At 54.5% G+C, this 19505-nt stretch overlaps 3 protein-coding genes across 3 annotated transcripts in view; 1 reads left to right on the top strand and 2 right to left on the bottom strand.

Annotated features, from left to right (window-relative positions):
- CCDC30 (coiled-coil domain containing 30) overlaps positions 1-632 on the bottom strand; it is a 37858-nt gene extending 37226 nt beyond the window's left edge. The window contains exons 1-2 of the mRNA XM_086476337.1: positions 606-632; positions 352-519 (exon numbers count right to left, since the gene is read on the bottom strand). Coding sequence (XP_086332463.1) covers positions 352-519; positions 606-632 — 195 coding nt within the window. The remainder of the gene's footprint in view (positions 1-351; positions 520-605) is intronic.
- Positions 633-3023: 2391 nt separating this feature from the next.
- On the bottom strand, positions 3024-6060 carry PPCS (phosphopantothenoylcysteine synthetase). The gene is made up of 3 exons (XM_086476336.1): positions 5568-6060; positions 4144-4247; positions 3024-3472 (listed from the first exon to the last, which is right to left on the bottom strand). The coding sequence occupies exons 1-3, from the start codon at positions 6058-6060 to the stop codon at positions 3149-3151; spliced, it is 921 nt and encodes a 306-aa protein (XP_086332462.1). The 3' UTR covers positions 3024-3148.
- A 131-nt stretch (positions 6061-6191) lies between these two features.
- ZMYND12 (zinc finger MYND-type containing 12) lies at positions 6192-18087 on the top strand. Its single transcript, XM_086476335.1, has 8 exons — positions 6192-6280; positions 7380-7521; positions 11995-12166; positions 13162-13331; positions 14675-14797; positions 15614-15722; positions 16709-16854; positions 17950-18087. Exons 1-8 carry the CDS (start codon positions 6192-6194, stop codon positions 18067-18069), a joined length of 1071 nt encoding a protein of 356 aa, XP_086332461.1. The 3' UTR covers positions 18070-18087.
- The last annotated feature ends 1418 nt before the right edge of the window (positions 18088-19505 follow it).

Genomic DNA, 19505 nt, shown 5'->3' with positions numbered 1-19505 from the left:
TGTGGGGGACTCTCAGGCCCAGCTCTGTGGGAGACGCTGGGCTCGCCGGGTGCTTTTCAGTGCCCCAGCGCGAGGAACTGGGCCGCACACCCGGGAGATCTTGAGGGCGAGAGGAAAGCAGCTTTTGGCTGTGAAAGCCCGAGAACCTGCTGCAAAAAAAAAAAAAAGAAAAAAAAAGAAAAAAAAAAGAAAAAAAAGAAAAAAAAAAAGAAAAAAAAGAAAAAAAAAGAAAAAAAGAAAAAAAAAGAAAAAAAAAAACCCGCAAAACAAAAGAGGGGAAATTGGGCGCGTTTGGGCCCGGATGGGTTAAAAACCGAAGGGGGAACTCCGGCCCCTTCTCCCGGCCCTTACGTCTCTCATCTCCTCGGCCCGCCGCCGCTCCAGGTCGCCGAGCCGAACCTCGGCGCGTCGCAGCAGCCGCCAGGCCAGGCCCAGCTGCTCCTCGGCCGGGGCGGCGGGGTCGGCGCCCTCCGCCCGAAGCCAGCGGCGGACGCTCTCTGCCGGTACCGGGGCCTCCGCCTGCGGGGGGGGGGGTAAACCGAGAGGAACCGTGAGCGACGGGGACCCGGCGGACCAACACCCGCCCCCGCGGCCCGGGCACCCACCGGGGCGGCGGCGGCCGCCGCCTCCATGCGACGCGGGCCTGGGCCGCGGCCCGCCCGCCTCCCCCCGCCGGCGGCGCCATGGCAACGGGGGGCCCGAGCGCGCCGCGCGCCGCCCCTCAGGCCGGCGGGGAGGCCACGCCCCCGCGCTCAGTGGGACACGCCCCCTCGCCGGCCTCGCAGCGATGGCGCCTCTTCTCCTTCAGGTGACCAAGGGAGGAGAAACGTCCCTCGCCCGGCTTAAAACCGGCGGGATTAGGGGCTTCCCTGCCTCCACCCGCGCTTCAGTGCTTCGAAGTCCACTGCCCCATCAAAGGGGCTACCGGAACGCCCCCGCTCGCGCCAAAAACGAGGCGAAACGGGCGGAAGGTTTTCCTGATTTTCTTCCCAACGCCAAGCAAAGCCGCCGGAGCTGAAGGGCTTCCCCCGAGGCCAAACAAGAAGCTGAGATGGAGAAGCTGCACGGGACTCAGCGTCGTCCTGCAGAGCAGACTCACCAGCTGAAGGCGCTGCGCAAGAGGATGGTAGAGAAGGGGAAAGACCAAGAGATGGAGAAGGGGGACATCCCAGCGCACAGGGAGGACCTTCGATGGAGCAGGCTGGGATCTTCAGAAAGCGCCAGACAGGTGGTCCTGGACCTGTAGGAGCTGCTTCCTGCTTATGGTACCACAACAGAGGTCCCTGAAAGAGAAGGGCTGGTGCCCGAACATTGCCAGCACCAGAGGTGTTGGTGGGACGGGAGCTCTCGAGGTCTTAGTTCAACTTCCCGCTCGAAACAGGACCATCACCAACACCGGATCGGCACGGCTGGGGCTTGGTTTGAGCTTTGAAAGTCTGCCCAACCTGGGCTTCACCACCCTCCTGAAGGAGGAGAAGACATCAAGCAGGGGAGCCCACGCCTGTGCTCCCATGTCAAACTGCGCAGCCCCTTGAGACTCCTGCAGGGTCTGAGACAGGCAATGCCAGAGCCTTCTCCTCAAAAAGTTTAGATTATTTATAAAGACAATGGAAACCCCTAAACTAGCAGGACCCGACGTACACATTGATTACAAATCACAAGACAGGCAGCTCTCAGAGCTCATGAGTGCTTCGAACACCTGCAGGACGTTCCACCATCTTCTCCTTCCCTATTTGCACAGCTCAGACGGGCACTTCCCTGCCTACGGACGACCGTCTCCAAGTCTCTCTCCACCTTCCCCAAGCATCAGTCCCGGTCATGGAGAAGTTGTTAGTTCCTTCCCCTGACTCGGTCGCGAGATCTCGGCACTTCTAACCAACCTGGACTGTTTCTGCCGTGTCCTCCCCGCACACAGTCACAGTCCTTCAGCGTTCAGGGCTCCCTCCTGATCCACTGAGCCCATCCTCACCCTCTTTCCCTGCTCTTCTGGGTTTCTTTTCCTCATTTTAGGAGCACAGCTTATTTTCAGGCGACCTGTGTCATTACAAAAGCACCACTCCCTTCTCCAACACTTGGTGGTTTTAAATAGAGCAGAGCCTCACCTCTGGAGAGGCCGAGAACAGCGTTCTTGTGTGTTCCTGACCTTCTGTACAGGCTCCCAGTGAATTTATTCCAAGGAAAGCTTGTTAACAGGCACACGAGGGCAGCGGTAGAGCTGCAGTTAAGGTTTCCTTACCACAAAGGTGCACACTTTGCTTCTTGCAAGCTTGAGGAATATATGCTTAGAAGTTGGTTAATCACACAGAAGCAGGATTTAGAGAAAACCAGGAACATCCCGGTTGTAACTCCATCCAAACAGCCAAGAGGCAGCTCTTCTCCCACAGCTGAGCACCGCTACCCCCATCCGCCTTCACCCCCCCACCTCCTCCCCCAACCTCTTGTCCCCAAGCCACGCTCAGACCACCGCTCCTGCTCCATGCCACGCAGCTCCTTGCCTCAATCCCCCCCCCAGCAACGCCCAAGACGGAAGGAAAACCTGCGCGAATCGGCTGCTTTAGGGACGCTGCTACAGTATCTATTTTGGGAAGCGTGTTTCTGAGCAGAGCTCTTGAAGCGGGGGGTCCACGGGCTCTCTCCTGGAGCAACAGCCGCTCTCTCCAAAGCTGTTCCCACCTCCTCCTCCTTTCGCCACGCTGTTTCACCGTCCACATTCAACACCAGACGATCGCCAGCTCCGTCGCTCCGCTCCAGCCAGGAAAACGCAACATTTCCTGCAAAGCACCGTGCCTTCCATCCAACAATTCGAAAACAAACTCGGAAGAGGCAGATTCAAGACAATCTTTTATATACACACATACATACCACTTCTCCACCTCCTGGTTCTCCCAGCCCAGGGGACAGAAATCATCAATACATCCTCTCCTTCTTTAGACACCGTAACAAATATCCTCCTCCGGAAGCTTTTCCCTTCGGTGTATTTTTCTTTTTCAAAGCAAGTGACAATAACCAAGACAAGCGACACGTTTTGGACGGCAGCCTTCCCCGCAGCGTTCCACTGCGGATGGTTTTTATTTACCTGGGGCAGCAAATCGCTCCAGTTTCGCTCCCTCCCCAGTACAATTCCACTGGTTTCACCCAGAGACGGTCCTCAGATTTTCTTCTCTATAAACGCGGTATGTTGGCCCTGAAGGTAGCTCACGATCTTCTCCTCTATTTCCACGCCTCGCGCTATTTCCTCCTCAGAAAGGGACAACGGAGTCTGTGAGTCTTTGGTCACGATAATAACTGAGGTTCTCCGTGACTCCAGGGTATTTGCGACCACCACCTGGTGACGATACTTCTCCAGCGCCTGCCGCGATTTATCGATTAAGATCAAGGGATCCGTCTCCAGTTTAAAGGAAATAACAAACGCCTCCGGGGCCCATTCTTTGACGAGAGGAGACAGCATTTTTGGCACCATCTTCATCGTGATCTGCATCGGGGAAAAGCAGTAGAGAAAAGTTTCAGTAAAGATGTTACGATGCATAAGAGGCAGGGGAGGAGGGACGGGGAAATTCCAGCTTCAGTTCCTATTATTTTGACACTAGGAAGTTTTCCAAGGCAGTATTTGGTCAGGTCTCACCAAACAAGGTTAAAAAGCCCCTGACATGCACTGTAAAACTGAATTAGATCATCAGTCTGGTATTAACCATAAGCAGGGTGTTCTTAAGCGATGAGCAGGCCCACGGTAACTGGTTCTTCATTATTTAAGTGCTAAAACCCACTCTGGGCATACAAACATCAGCAGAGGAAGATAAAAAAAAAGTAATTACAACTGCAGAAGCCCGAGTTTTCAGCTCGCCAAAATCCAGTGACCTTGTCAAATTTTAACCCTTCTTTCTAACAACTCTTTAAGGGACATGAGGCACCAAGATGCCCAAGTCTGTGTCCTCCAGCTCCTTAACCTCTGGGTCTGCCAGCAGGAATCGCGTAGGGTTTCATTTTTCCTACACTGAGGATAAAGAATGAAGCCGAGCAACTGAAAGCTAATTAAATTAAACAAATTTGGGATTTGTTCTATGTCCACCTGCTCCCGCAGCTGAAAGGAACCTGGGCACGAGAGGAGGGGGTGGTAGACAGGGGCCGTGCCCGGGGGTGCCTCACCTGCAGGGGTCCCTCCGAGGACTGGATCTTGTGCTCGGACATCTCCGAGGTGGGGATGTAGAAATCCGACACGGCAGCTGCCAGGTAAAACATGACGCTGGAGCCTGGAGAAACACACCCGCCGTCACCCACCGCCGCTGGCGCCTCCCGGGCAGCCCCTCTCACCCCAGGGACCCCCGGGAGGGACCGGAGCCGGTTGGGCGGCCAACCTCCCCCCCCACACCAACCAGAGGAACCCATGGCCCCCCTCAGAGACCCCCCCCATCACCTACCGACACTGTCCTGAGCAGGCCAGCGCTGACCCCCCCGCACTGGGGTACCCCCAGGCACACTGTCACCCACCGGGGCCACCTCATCCCCTCACACCAAGCCCCAACGGTGTTGGCAGAGGGTCGCCATCACGACAAACTTATCCACCCCGCTGCAGAGAAGCCGGCACTTCTGTACGGCAGCACTGGGAAGCACGGGGGACAGCTCCTCCGAACGTGCTTCCAAGTTACATCAAAAATTCAGCATTTTATATTCTTTTTCTGCAAAGTCACGATCTTTAACATATTTTAACATCAGCATGCATGTCATGCCCGCTATTAATTTTGACATTTACAATGATTGGTCCACCCTATTAAATAACTTCATTGATACTCCTATACTAATATAATCATTGGTTATCTTACTGATCAAAATCTCCGATATACAAATTAGGATGGGGAGGAGGTGAGGGTCTTCACCTTAATATTCCTTAGTTTCTCTGGTTTCATCACATAAGACAACATGCTAAGAATGTGCACTTTCACTCCCTGTACCTGTCTCCCTGCCTCCCTGTTCTGTGCTCTGGACAATTTCACAACCTGCAGCAGCTTTAGCTTTGACCTTCTTCGTAAGGCCTGCAGCCGCTGCCTCTGAGCACCAGTGAGGTTTTGTGTATTTCTTACTATAATGTAAACTGATCAAATCAGGGAATTAATACAAAATGTTATTCATTAAAGCAATTAAGTTGCTCATTAAAAGCAATCAGTTATCAATGAAAATTATCTATTCAAAATTCAAACCTGATTATAACAACGGGACCAAGGCCGACCCAGACTCTCATGCCAGGTGGCTGGAGAGCTTTGTCCCCTCACACCTAGGCCCCGGGGCCACCTTGTTCCCTCACGCCAGAGCCTCGCAGGCCGTGGGGCCACCCCATCCCCTCACACCTGGGGCCACCTCGGGGGGGGGGGGGTCACCTTGTCCCCCTCACACGGGGGACCACCCCCATGGGGGCCGCCCTGTCCCTCTCACGCCGGGGACCCGGTGCCACCTCGTCCCCTCACCCCGGGGCCACCCCGACCCCTCAGGCCCGGGGCCATCTTGTCCCCTCACGCCAGGGATCCCCCCCCACGGCGGGGTCGCCCCGTTCTCTCCCGCCGGTCCCGTCCCCGTACCGAAGGGCGCCAGGGCGCGGGCGGCGGCTCGCAGCAGCGCCAGGTACTCGGCGAGGCCGGTGAACTCGATGGCCAGCAGCGCCCCGGCCTCGGTAGCGCGGCGGTAGTCGCGGAGGGCGGGCAGCAAGGCGGGAAGAGCGGCGGGGTCGGCGGCCACACCGGGGGGAGGCCCGGGAGTGAGGCGGAGGGCGTCGAGCAGGGCGGGCCCGGGCGGCGGGAGGGCCCTGGCCCAGGGGAAGGCGGAGCGGGCCCGGTGCAGGAAGCAGACGCCGTACCCGGCCGCCACCAGCCGCTCGGCCGAGGCGGCGCCGCGCCGCCCGCTGCTGAAGTTCTCCAGGAAGCGGACGGCGCGCGCCTCCAGCGGCACCTGCGTCCCCCCCGACGTCACCAGCGCCACGCGCCGCCCGCGCGCCGCCTGCCCCGCCGCCCAGGCCCGCACGCGCTCCTCCGCCGCCACCGCCGCCGCTTCCTCCCTGCCGCCCGCCGCCGCCATGCCCGCCCCGCCCCGCCCCGCCCCGCCCCTTCCGCCGGAAGTGCGCGGCCGAACACACCCCCCGCGCCGCCGCCGCCGCCGCCCTTTAGCCGGAAGCGTCGCCTTGGCAACGCGGCGGCCGCGCGCCGGACATGGCGCCGGAGGGGTCCCGCCGCTGCGAGCTGTGCGGGGCGGCGGCGGCGCGGGTCCGCTGCGGCCGCTGCCGCCTCACGTACTACTGGTGAGAGCCCCGCCGGCCGCGGGGGGACGCGGGCAGGCCCCCGGTGAGGCCCGGGACGCCGCCTGGGAGGAGGCCCGGGAGGCAGGGCCCGGGTGCAGGGCGCAGGGAGGCGGCCCGGGACGGGGCCCGGGAGGCAGGAGCAGGCCTGGGGCACGGGGACAGGGCAAGGGGCAGGGGTTGGGCCCGGGGTGAGGCTCAGGGCACAGGGGGACCACCCAGGGGGCAGGAACAGGCCCAGGACGAGGCCAGGAGGCGGGAACAGGCCCAGGATAAGGCTTAGGACACAGGGAGAAGGCCCAGGATGAAGCCCAGGAGGCAAAGACAGACCTAGGACACAGCAACAGACCCAGGACACAGCAACAGACCCAGGGCAAGGGCTGAGAAACGGGAACAAAGCCTGGGATGTGGTCTGGGACACAGGGACAGGGCAAGAAGCAGGGACTATCCCCAGAACGAGGCTCAGGACACAGGGACAAGGCTTAGGACACAGGGATGAAGCCTCGGATGAAGCCCAGGTGGCTGGGACAGAGGCCTGGGACAAAGCTCAGCAGGCAAGGACGAAGCCCAAGATGGAGGCAGGGAGGAGGCCCAAGGTGAAGCTCTGCAGGCAGGGTAGTGGGAGCTGGGGCAGGTGGAGCGTTCTTCCTCGCTTCCAACGGTGCCCACATCAAATGGAGAGCAGCGCAGTGAGCTTCCTGGGTGTTTACCCAAATATCTTCCCTTGCACAGGGGCCTCGGTGAAGTCACGTGTTCACTGTACGTTTCATCGGTTTCACGATGAGTTGAGGTTGGTTTGGCTTTGGGGGATTTTTTCGTGCACCGCAGTGTTGAAAGCCAGGCGTGTGCTCAAACTTGGCTGTATCGGGAGTTTTGTGAGTGATTTAAACCAGGTTTTAACAGACAGAACCCTGGTGGCTCAGCAAGGACAGCGCTGTGTTCCCCTTTGGGACTGTCGTTAGGTACTCTGAGCAGACTGAGGGCTGGTGGCTGTGGTGGGTAGTTCTTGTGGTGAAAGTCCAGAAGACACAGCAGGCAATAATCTTCCCTTTTACCTCTTTTCCAAGCGAACAAAACCGTCATTCTTCCCTTATTTTGGTAGTGATGTAGATCACCAAAAAGCTGACTGGGTTAGCATCCACGAGCGGATCTGCCAGCTGCTGATTCCGATCCGTACGTCCCTCCCTTGTGTCCTTTCTGAAAAAGAAAGAAAACACGGCACAGAGCAGCTGGTGAAGAGGCAGGTATGTACAAGAAAAACGAATGCTGCTGCAAAGCGCTGCCGGTGAAACCCAGTTCGATCCCTTCTTCCTCCACGTCGATGGACGTAGTGTTGGGAGGGCACCTCGATGGTACTTAGTTGCAGAGCTTTAGGGGGTTTTTTTTGAACAAAAATTCTGTAATAAGGGGAACCTTCTACGAGGTTCTTGCCTTTTTCACAGTCCTTACTCAACCTCCTGAGCTTCCTCAGGCAGCGACCCTCCTGGACTAACTAAGGCAGTTCGTCCATCCCACCGGTTAGTCCAGGATCCAGCTGAATTTTTGCTTCTCACAGGCTGCCCTTCACTGATGAGAGGGATTCCCCTTTCTCAAAGCAGGGGGGCAAAGAAGTAAAGTCCCCTCCCTCTGTTTACCTGGCCAACTTTAAACGCCCTTTCCCACTAAGTATGGTCTTTTATCTCTGCTTTTTGGCCTCGTGGGTGGTGCAGATGTGCAGCTCCTTTACAGCCCCAGTGGTTTTCAGCTCTTTTTGTTTGTTTGGCTGGTTGGTTTTGTTTGTTGATGGGGTGGCAGGATCTGCTTTTCCACAACGTTGATAAAATAAAATAACCCACCCAAATGCATCTGCTGCTTAGAATGGTCTTGCTCATACAAATAAATTATCCTTCTATTGTTGCATAACTCCTAATGGCACAATAATGAGGCAGCAGGACAGCTGAAAGGGAGCTGGTAACAATCAAACGGTGCCACTGAGAAGAACGTCGTTAATCTGGATTTTACATCGTGAATGATTTTTAAGGTTGTTTCTGGGCCAGGTGCTGGCGCTTTGCTGCCGTCTTTCCTGGGAGCATCCAGAAAGAGCAAGTCTAAAAGGGGTTGAACCCGCGTAGACAAAAGTCCCGCTGGGTGAAAGCTTGTGGCAGGCTGGAGGCAGCACATTCCTTTAGGCTTTGCAGGAGTTGGGCACTGACGACCCAGTTCGGTTTGGAAAATCCCATCTGTCTGAAAATCCTGGGGAAGATTGTTGACCGAAGTCCGGAGGAGGTGTGGTAGAACACTACGTCCCAGAAGCACCAGGAGAAATGCAAAAGCTTTGATCCAGGTTACCTTTAAGTTGATCTTTTCTGAAGTCTGCAAAGAAAAAAATTGGTCTTATTGGGGGGAGTGGTGGGGCTTTTTTGGACCCTTAACTGCCAAGAAACTTCACCTACACGTTGCTCACTGGTGTGGAAAGCATCTGTTATGACATCCTTGAATTTACAGCAACTAAAATTATGCGATATGCATCACGAGAGACCACGTGGCTGCCAGATCAAGGAAGTCCTCCTTGATTAGCTGGAAGCTAATTGTTTGGTTTTATTGGGTCACAGGGGAAGACAGCAGGAAGACGGGGCAGGTGGAGGAGAGAGAGTCACTCCTCTCGACCAGAGCACACACCCAGGTTAGCAGGTGGCACCTGCGAACCTGCAGCTTGGGGTGACTTCATGGGAAAAGTCATAGAGAGCAAACTCCCATTTTTTAATTTTTTTTTTTTCGAAGTAGAGATTTTTATAGGATCTTTAACAACCCTGTTACATTTGTTCTTTGACCTTTGCCTCCAGACTGTTTAAATAAAATAGATTCAGGGAACGGTATGTGCTGGGACACTTTGTCTTCCTTCTCTCCTAAGAAAGGAGTGAAAAAGAGGAAACATTGTGGTGGCTACGTGCCTGCTTTCACAGCAAGCCTGCAGCTGCCAGCCCGCAGATGAGGCCTGGCCTTATGCACCACAAGGTGTAGGGTCAGCAGCAGTGGGCCCAGCCTGGCTGACAGGCGTTGGAGGAGCGATATGGAGAGAGTGAGATTATTTAATGCCCTGTCTTGCAGGCTTCCTCACATTCCTATTCACAGAGGCAACAAAAATGCTTTAAAAAAGGCCTTGGGAACTCGAGGAAAAGCTCCATAGTCTCATGATGATCAGAGAAAAAAACCTTCAGCTCAAAGCCTGCCCATAGATTTATTATTTTTTGAACATTTCTGCTGTACTTCACAAACTCCTGCGCGGTGTTTGTTTAGAAAACACCCAGCTCGAGCCTCAGTCGGGACACAGGAAAGCTCGTGCACATCAAAATGCCCTTTGGCTGAAGGGAAAGTGCACGAAGCTGAGAGCCAGGAGGTTATGAGCTTCATACCTCGTCTGTACTCCAAAGCTTTGTTGATAGAAATCTGCTTTTGTCAACATAGCCGGGGGGTTGCCTGCAGACAGTACCTCCAAACTGACAAAACTCCAAGTTTCTGTTGGTGGAATAGCCCCACCTGCCTGCGTGATGTCAGCTTACCGCAGCCCCTGGGTACGGGAAAAGAGCCATGCCTCAGCCGTCCTCCAGCACCCTGCTAGCCGTGCAGCTCAAGCTGACTGGAAGCCTGCCTTCCTCTTTGAGTCGTCGTTTCTTCAAGCACACCCTCGGTTTTGGTGCCTGTGAGTGAGTAAATGAACGTGGCACCGAACCCCCAGTGTGTGCCCAACCCCCTGCTCCCACCTGGAGCTGAACTGGGGTCCTCGGCCTCCTCAAACCCCAACTGCGTGGGGGCATCTTCAGAGAAACCTCTGTAATTGCAACACACATGAAAAGAGCCCAAAGTGTGCAGGTCCGGGGGCGTGGGGCTACAGGCAAGATGAAAAACAGCGCGGGGCCAAAGCTAACGATCCCCCCAAGGCTTGTAACTGCAGTCTGAAATATTCAGGGCTGCAGGGCTTCTGTTGTCTCCTGCCTTTTCTTTTCCTCCTGGGAGCTGTGCAAGAGTCTAACCCTTAGCTTGTCCTCCCTGCAGATGGTTTAAGATAGCTTGCATCATGGGGAGCAGCGATGATGCTGTTGACTAGGAATAAAAACAGGGACGATGCTGATCTCCACCACCTCCCCAGAGGACGATCTGCGTGACACCCACGCACCGAAGCCAGTGCCGGTTGTGACAGAGAACGAGCGGCCAGGACAGAAAAGGCAGCCTGATAAAGAACAGCTTCTGTTGCTCCTTGCCCCCAGCATGCTCTGACTTTCCCCGGGGCACCACACACTCCCCCAGCACGGCCTGGTTTCGTTGTGTGCCTTTTTCACTCTCCACAGCTCAGGGGCCAGAGAGGAGATGCCCGCTGTGTTTTCTTGGCTGTCCTTGTTGTAGCAGGGTGCTGTCACTTCTGAGGGTTTTCCTCGAAGCTCTCCTTTATCCAGAAAGGATGTCCCTTTGTGTCAGCCAGGATCTCCAGGAAACACTCGCAGGCTCTCCCTGGCCCTGAGCTGTTCTTTCACCCACGACGTGACTCTCTCTGCCTCCCTCTAAGCCCTTAAAGCTCAGCAAAATGCCAACGCCTGCCCTCCGAAAGTGCTGGGATTTGGTTTTTCTGCCTTCTGCTCGGCCACAGCTGGAAAACAGAAGACACTAAAGAGGTAAAATGGTATTTTCTGGCGGCGCTCGCTGCACAGGCCTGCCCGTGCCTCCTAGCAAGCCGAGAGCGAGCGCCTCGCTGATTTACCATGGCAGCACCGCTAGGCACACCAGCAACAAGATTTCTCTCCAGGCAGCTTTCCCGCTGCACCACTTGGGTGAAAAGCCAACGCAGAAGTGTTGGGACTTGGCAGCCAGAACGCTGAGAGCAAAGAGAAATAGATAAACAAGCGTCCTGGCTCTCTTCTGCCGGCGTCCCTCGGCACGTTGGACGGGCACGGCGTCGGCAGAGCTCTTGGCAACGCGCGGGAGCCCCAACGGGTGTGGGGCTGGTGAACCGATCAGGCGCTGCAGAGGGCGAGGAGACCAAATGCGGGGTGGACTGCCAGGAGTGGCGAAAGGCAGGGAGCGACTCTACCCACGGGAAGACACCCCACAGAAATGCTGCAGGAGCTGCTTGACCACCCGACCCGGCTGCGGGGGGTGGGGTGCAACGCGGCGCGTTAGGCTGTTCTGATTTTGACCGGCTTGCCAGACTCCTTGCCCAAAATACCAGTCCCAGAACTGGCCGGGAAAAGGTGGGAGGAAGCTGCAGCACCATGTGAGGAGCTCTCTCCTCGCTTCCAGAGCGCCTCTCCTGCAGCTGGAGGTGTGCCATGCTGGCACCAGCCTGGCAAGCTGTACGCTCCGCTGCCTGCGATGAGTCACCGTTATTACCGGCTGCACAACCCCGCCGTAGCCCCTTTGTCTAATCTTTTCTATGGTCTTGTGATGATCATTTTCTGTGCTTCACAGCTTTTATGGCTGCGGCCTTATTAGCCCTTTTTTGTAGGCGTAAAGGATTCTTCGTCTCATAAGTCACCACATGACCCAAGAGGATGTCCGAAGCTGTTCCTGCAAGAAGTAGGAGTGAAAGCCGGGCTCTAATATGACAGCTTTAATTTCCAGCCATTAATTACAGGCACAGAGAACATTACCGATCACTCTTTTACAGTTTGCAAACTTGAATGCGAAAAGGGACCGTGCTTTGTGTTTCTCCTTACCGTTTGCTCGCTCTGTCCCATTACCTGCAGAAATACATCATCGATCTCGCCTACAGCACAGCCCAGGAGTTTGTTTGGGGGGGGAAGCACAAAGAAGCGATACCTGCAGCTTTGCATGCGCTGCGTTTCAGCGCTGAAGTGCACGGCTCAAATTCTGTGCAGTTGGTGCCTGCTTATCTCCTCTTGGCTGAGGCCTCCACTGGTAAGTATTGTCTAAATAGTAGCGTTGGCAAGGGCAAGACCTCCCTTGGGTCAGGTTTCTGGTTTCCTTTTACCATTTATCAGGGAAGGACCAGTCCTGCGTTTCAGCTGCATTGTGCCATGTCTCTACCCTGCCCTGCCTCAAGGGCATCTCAGATTTGAGAAGTCGCAACCCCCCTCCCTTTTCTGTGTGGGTCTGGGGAAAAGAATCACTCCTTGGCCGTGAGAGATCAATGGCAGCAAATGAAATGTTTTCTCCTTCTCTACCCAAGATTCCCACAAGAGAAGCATATGAAAAATCTATTCTTTACCTCTGTGGCTTCGTATGACTCTCAAAGCATTAAATTCCCGAGGGGGGGAGTTGGTTGTGCTCTTATCTCAAGGAACCAGCAAACTGCTGAGCCCATTGCATCAGAGGAACACCTGGGTTCATTCACAAAAGCACACCCTGCCTGAAGCCCAGCCTTTTTTTCTCATTGACTGGGTGCTTCGTCAAAAAATGCCGAATTGGGACTCTGCGTGTGGAGAGCCGCTCTCCCCGGCTGCAGACGCAGAGGGCCGAGAAATCGCCGTAAATCTTTGCCCTTCCAGGAGTGCAGCAAGGCTCTGCTGGCAGGATTGAGCTGTCTACAGGGTTGTCGTAAATGGTACGGCGAGAGGAGGGGTAAAAAAAAAACCCCGTGAGTAATTCTGGTGTGATGAGACGTGAGTCATTAGCGCAGGCTGCCTGTAGCTAACCTGTTTCGAACACGTGTTTCGGAGGTGTTGAATGCAGGGCACAGTTTCTGGCTCCTCTTGCAGCTCTAGACGCTCAGCCCGCCTGTAAATTAGATTTTGAACACCTGCTCGACCAAGGAGCGCTCGGGAGAGAAGTGGGGAATCCACGGACCAGCTCTCCTTATCAAACTACGGCAAAGGGATAGCAGGCAGTATTCTCTAAATTCCTAAATAAAAAAAAATGCTCTTTGTCCTGCTTATTTCTACTTGTCGTTTCAGGTGTTGGCCGTCTTCGGCAGGCGTCCAGCTATCTCTCCCAAGCCCAGTGGATTGTCCTCAGAACTCCAGGCTGCAGTGCTGCCGTTCAGTACACATTACATCGTGGTCTGGGGCTTTTCTGTGCTGCTGAAGGCAACTTGGAGCAGGCTTTGTATCACCTGGCGAATGCTGTAAGCCAGCTCAAATACAGAAACCCTTCCGTTCTTCTTCCTTCTCTAACACTTCCAGATCGAGGTGAAAACCCCAGCAGGCAGACTGGTAATCCTGGGTTTAGGTCCCGAGAGGGTACAAACAGGTACAAACACCTGAACTGTCTAGATCTAAGACCTCTATCCATGCATTAGCCATAGTTACGTTTCACTGGTTGTCCTTGATGCCTTGAAGTGACCTACACCTCGTCTTCACTGCATCTGCTTGTGAATTTGCCTGTCAGTCAGCTTCGTCACAGCCCTGAGGTGAACAGACATCCCCACCCCAAGCTGGTATAGCTGCCTTTTATTCAACAGACAAGTTACTTTATATTTTGGCTGTGATTTTCCTCAGTAGCTTTCGGCAGCAGCTCTCTGTCAGCCGCTCCTTGACGACTGCCTTATTTGACTATTTAAACGTCTGGTTCGACAGCGTTTTCCTCGATTCCGTCCTTTCAGCCACGAGAACGGTTTGTGGTGTCCAGAGCGGTCATTGTCAGCTGTGTTCCTGAGGATGCTTTGCTGTCATCTGATCCCCCAAAGGCAGATGAACTCCGCAACGTCCTATTTATGTCCCACGTAGACTAAATTTATCCAGCGCAGAGCGATGTATACCCACTCCTGTTGAATTTGATAGTAGCTTTGTGTGGGTGTAAATGATGACATAGGGATGAGGAGAATTAGAGCCTTTCTGTTATAACACATACAACCCTGCCTTCGCTTCGGCTGCGAAGCCTTTGGGAGATTCCCCGCTGTGCTCTGGGGTTTTTTAGTGCCCTAAATCTGGCGCCTGGAAGGGCGTCGGGTAATAAGGTTTTTTGCTATTAGCAAGTCGCTGCTCAACGTCAGAGCGGCCCAAGACCTGCCTGAACTTTGGCTGCGTGTCCGAGATCTGCTGAGAGTCACACGCCAGCTCAGAATAGCTGGAATGTGCCACTGCCTTCCCGCTCCCCTGGCCCTGCCTGGGGCTTTGGGGGGAGAAACGGGCGCCGTGGGGCGGGACCGGAGAGCTGAGGAGCGGAGCGGGTTGTGCGTTTGGAGGCGGGAGGCGTACGGGGTGCACAGCGAGAGGAGGAAATGTGGGAGACCTGCCCCGTGCTTCAGCGGGGTGACACTGGGGATTTGGGGGGCAGAGCATTCCTTTGCATAAAGCCCAAAATGCAGCTTTTTTAGTACCACGTTTTCCACTCATAATCGGGTATAACTTAAACTGTGGTTCCGCAGGAAAAAAATGCTTGTGATACATTAATCCATAATGAAAAATTTCCCAGGTTTGATAAGTGTTAAAATTCTGCTTTTTTTTTTTTTCCTTTAATTGGTTTCAGGTTTACCTTGCTAGTTCTGCTTTTGGACTAAAATCTGTGGAGACCTCTGGAGGGTATTTCCACATGGCTAATGTTTTCTTTCGCCAGAACAGAATGGACGTAGCAAACTCACTCTATACTGAGGTTGGTAAAACTAAAGCTCATCCTCTATATATTCCTCTGGGGTTTACTGGGCTCTTTACAATGTTTTTCCTGCTTCTGACTGCCTTTAAGGTGATGGCGACCGTCTCAAGTGCCAGCGTCGCCTTTTAGGATCAATCTCTGAAACCCTTCATGTACTTAAATATTTCTCGGAGTTAAAACCAGGAGACCTTCATCGCGTACTCTTAAAATCGTTACTCAAGTTGTCTTCAATTTGGGCAGCCAAACCTTGTTAAAAAACAGCTTTGCTACCAAATCCCTGGCGTCGGAGGTTAAAGAGAGTCCCACAAGTAGAGAGGGTCGCCGCGGAGTTTCCATGGGCGGGGAGGAGTTGCTGAGCAGCAGTGGGATACAAACGGGGCAGACTGATAAAAGTCTGTCAGAACGGAGTGAGCAAGCAAGGGAAGTAGCAATTACTGCTCTAAAACTGGGGGGGAAAAGAGCTTTCTTTTGTTCAGCCCGCTTTTCTGTGGAGAGGAGGCTTTGGCAGCTCTGCAGTCTGCCTCGTTCCCCTCGCCAGCTTCAACCCCGTTTGCTTTCGGTTACCAACTGAGTGCGATTTGTTCAAGTCTGATGAATATTAAGAGAAGTGAACTTCCAGCCGAGGCTGCCGGTGGGAGACGAGCGGTCAGAGCTCCACGTGAAACATCCCGTTTGGCAGCCGCCGGCTCGCTCACCGGCCGGCACTCCGGTGGTTGTGGCAGGGAGGTGTATTGCAGGACGCATTGTTTATAGAACAACGAGTTGCTAAATACCGTGTGTTCATACGAGTGAAATAATTCATTTGCTTCCTGATAGGTAACCGCCATCTGGCATGCCCTTCTGGTGAGGTCACTTCAAGCGCGGGAGCAAGCGCTGAAGTCACCACCGTTCACCGAGGACGGGGAAGTCAGCGAAGACCGTCTGTGTAAGCACCGCTACTGGGCAGAACCGTTGGGAGGACGGGGCGGTGCAGCATCCCCGCCTCCCCCGGTTCGTCCTTACGGCGTTGGGGTTTGCGTGGCGCTTCCTCCGGCCAAACCTATTCGGAATCGCGGCTCTTTCCGACGTCGACGCTTGTTGGATGCAACAAACGAGGCCTCTGGAGGAATGAGGACGTTCAAGTGGAAACGCAGCTTTGCCCTTTTTTTGTTCGCGCGCTGCTTTTCACAGCGCCCTGGGCAGGGACTTGGGCGACACAAGATTTTTGCCTTTCAGGATTCGATTCCACTTCAACGTTCTCGTTTCTCTGCAGTTCCTTTGTCTCCACTGAATTCTGTGAAAGCGACGTTTCATCCCGCTTAGGCAGGTTTACAGCTCAGTCTTCTGAAGCGGGAGGACGCGACGGAATAGCCTGTGCTGGTGATTGGGTGTATTCACCGGGAGAATACTCTCGGGAGAGAAGCTGGGGAATCTCTCACTGGGACATAAAGGTGCATAAAGCCCTAGGAAGTACGCTGGTGTGCATGGTAGTACCCTGTGCTCCACCAAAGTCAGGTAGACTCTGGGCCTTGTCTTCTTTCCACCATCTATGCTAATAGGAATATTGTCAGAGAAGAGCAACAGCTCTGCAAATCCCATCACCTGGCGTTGTCTCCCTCAGCTGTTGCTGCAGGAGGAACCACACCAAGACAGGGCTACGCGATACCATCTCCCCTATGACGGGAGCATGAAAGTCGCTCTTTTCACGCAGCTGTTATGACTCCACATCCTTACTAAAGGCTAATCAACACCATTACTGCCTGGATGAAAAGATATCTGTTAATGGGTATGGAATTTGCATGGAGCTGGGATACCGCGTCGATGTTTGTAGTAGAAATGCTTTGATGTCTGGAGGAGATAATTTTACGGGTTTGAATACATTATCTTGCCGGCATACGTACGTCCAACCAGGTTCTTTCATTCTCGGTGCAGCTGAAGCCCAGCGAGCGGAAGCGATCCGAGTTCTGAACGCGGTGTTGGATGTCAGAGAACAGGCGCCGAAGCAACAACCAGGGGAAACAGCCAGAGTCCTGCACGCTCTCGCCATGCTTTATTACCTGACCGGGGATTTGCCAAAGGTCAGTCTCCACCGGTGAAAGGGTCCGGGAGGGCTGGCTGACTGTTCCAGTGCTCGCCCCATCCCATGAAGCTCTGGTCACCCAGCGCCTCTCCTGAGTCCACAACAGCCTCGCGGTGCTGGATGACCGAGGACAAAGCTGCCTCGGGAGCTCTGCGCAACACCAGCTCGCGGCCTGGTGAGGCTCAGGAACCCCGCTGGATCTGGTTTGGTCTCTGCCAGACCATCCGCAGCGGATCCTGGAGTTATCCACGTTTTCTGGGGTGTCCTGGCAGAGGAGCTGCCCGGCACAAGCTGCGTTTCAACGTCAGCTCCTTGTGCCAGACCGCCTGTCGTTACCGTGCTGTTGGTGCAGGTTCGCCCTGTTGGACCCCGTAGTTCATTTTTGAATATTCTCCCCTGTATTTTTTGGCTAAAGATTTCAGATGCGGCTGCTGACTTCAGAGCGCCCAATTTTCTGCCTTAACTGCAATTGATTTTGAGGAAGTGCTGAGCAGTTAACCATCTGGAAATCAGGCCTCTTTGTTCGGGCTGAGTGCTCAAAAGCCCGAGTTTCTTCTGCCTGTGTTTTGGAGGGTGGACACACAGATTACTAATGTTCTCTTCATTGTATCAGAGAAAGCCATAATGATGTGAGTCAGTGTTTGGAAGACACAAAGAAGCAAATTCAAATTAGAAAAAAGGCAAAGCTTTATAATTGTGAGAATGTCTAATCCCTGGAAGAGCTACCAAGGAAAATGAGGGATTTAGTTCAGACTGAGTCAATACAGCTGTTTTTTTTTTTCCTGAAATAGCTTTGGGAATGTTCAGTTGAGCTGCTGTATGAGATGGGAGGTAATGATCTCCAGCGCGGGGGGCTGAGGTTAGTAATCCCTTCTGTCTGCACCACTGGATCCTCAATATGATATCTGTTGGCAGCTTTACTCTCTCCTGTAAAGCAGCTTGTACAGGTCACCCTCTGAAGCAGGCGGCTGAGTGGCCGGAGCCTGGATCTGCTCCAGCGCAGCTCTTCCAGCGAGCCCCCGCAGGTGTCCTAACCCCCCTTGGAAAACGGCAAATTCCTCACAATCACGGTGTCTTTTCTGTTTCGTTCCAGGCTGGTGAGGTGGGGCTGAAAGCCTTCACCCTGGTGAAACAACTGCCCCAACCAGAGACTCTAGAAGCCATCGGTCGTTTGTTAACGTTGATTAACTCCAAGCCTTCGTATGCAAAATAAAGGTCGCTTTGTGCCAGAGCCAGGGGGTTGGTCATCTGCTCCACGAGGCGGCTGGAAGCAAAAAGCGCCTCAAGCCGTAGGGCCTTTCTGCCGCTGCCATCTTCCCAGCTGGGCGTCCCTTTCCGTCTCGAGGGGTTCGAAAGTGAAACCTCTCGGTAGGAGTTAATTTTCACCTGCTGCTCCACCTCCAGGCAGCCTGTTTCGGAGTAACAGCGTGAGGGTGGGAAACAAAAGCACAACCAACACAGGATGCATAAATCATTAGATAATGGTTTATGACTAAGCAAAGGGCCTCTTACGTCCTCGCATTGTCTGTCCAGAGGCTGAGACCAGCGGAGGTGTGTTTGTTACTGGTTTCCTCCATTTGCCTTTCAGTTTGATGAGGGAGATACCAGGGAGGGACACAGGAGGGACCCAGGGAAGGTCTTCACTGCGAACATCACTTGGGTGGTTGACTCCTGCTCCCTGGGACCTGGTTGGGCTTGGCCAGGGGTTGCACCTCTCTGCGGTGCCCCTCCATCTCCACATCTGCGCTCTCTCTTCTTGCAGAGCTATAGAGGAGTCTCGTAGCTCTGGGCGCCGAGGGACTCATTTGTTCCACTTATGGAAGAACTTGCATCCAGAAGGGACCGCGAGAAGAGCACGAGGGACTAGCAGCAGTCTGGAGGGAAAGGATTAAAAGGCCAACTAGCTCCAATCAGAGCTTCCAACCCAGAGACGCGGTTTCCTCACGGCTGAGAGCTCGCCATCGCGTGAACTCTGCCACCAGCCTCGAGCGCAGGAAGCCCCCCATGTCCCCACGGGCCTCCACCGAGCACCCTCCCAACCTGCAGCTCTCACCGGCTGCTGCCCGGGCGAGCAGAGGGAAGACTGTAAGGGCGGGGGGGGGGGGGGGGGATGTGACTCGGTGGGAAGGTAAAGCCACATTGGAGAAGGGCGTGATTTGACCCCAGGAGAGTGAGCCTGGACCCAGGCTGCGCGGTGAGCTGGGTTCAGCGGACGAAGCATGTGACAGCCTCTCACAGCTGGGAAAGGGGTTAAGGGAAACTTGCCCTGCTGCTGAGGTCTGAATTCAGCTGAGCTTTAAGCCTACGATTAAGTCTCATTTACTTCAGGAGGATTTATGAGTGCATTTAATTGCCTTGCCGAGTTGGGATGGAGTCAAGTACGTGTTTTTAAATGCTTCGTCAAGCTGGGACCTGAGCAATTAGAAGGGATTGATGCTGCTGGGAAAGGGAAAGCCTCTGCTTCAGCCCATGTTCCATTGCATGGGGTGGGATAGCGCTGGTCAGGGGGATAACAAGGGCCCCCGCGGCAGACAGGCTTGGGGGGGGACGACAGGTGGGAGACCTCCAAATGCTCCTACGGGAGACGCTAGTGGCTGCGTCCACCCTCATCGGGTCTCCCCACAGCTGGAACAACCACCCCCGTGGGGT

This window comes from Leptosomus discolor, chromosome 20, assembly GCF_034619465.1.
Source record: "Leptosomus discolor isolate bLepDis1 chromosome 20, bLepDis1.hap2, whole genome shotgun sequence".
Taxonomy (NCBI): Eukaryota; Metazoa; Chordata; class Aves; order Leptosomiformes; family Leptosomidae; genus Leptosomus; species Leptosomus discolor.
This window is presented reverse-complemented; position numbering and strand designations above follow the sequence as displayed.

Bases quoted from the DNA above. Each gene is read 5' to 3' on its own strand.
- PPCS (XM_086476336.1), bottom strand. From the start codon at position 6,060: ATGGCGGCGGCGGGCGGCAGGGAGGAAGCGGCGGCGGTGGCGGCGGAG. The intron at 4,248-5,567 runs GTACGGGGACGG...GTGTTTCTCCAG, and splicing joins CCGCGCCCTGGCGCCCTTCG to GCTCCAGCGTCATGTTTTAC. The intron at 3,473-4,143 runs GTGAGGCACCCC...TCCCCGATGCAG, and splicing joins CCTCGGAGGGACCCCTGCAG to ATCACGATGAAGATGGTGCC.
- ZMYND12 (XM_086476335.1), top strand. From the start codon at position 6,192: ATGGCGCCGGAGGGGTCCCGCCGCTGCGAGCTGTGCGGGGCGGCGGCG. The intron at 6,281-7,379 runs GTGAGAGCCCCG...TTATTTTGGTAG, and splicing joins TGCCGCCTCACGTACTACTG to TGATGTAGATCACCAAAAAG. The intron at 14,798-15,613 runs GTTGGTAAAACT...GCTTCCTGATAG, and splicing joins CAAACTCACTCTATACTGAG to GTAACCGCCATCTGGCATGC.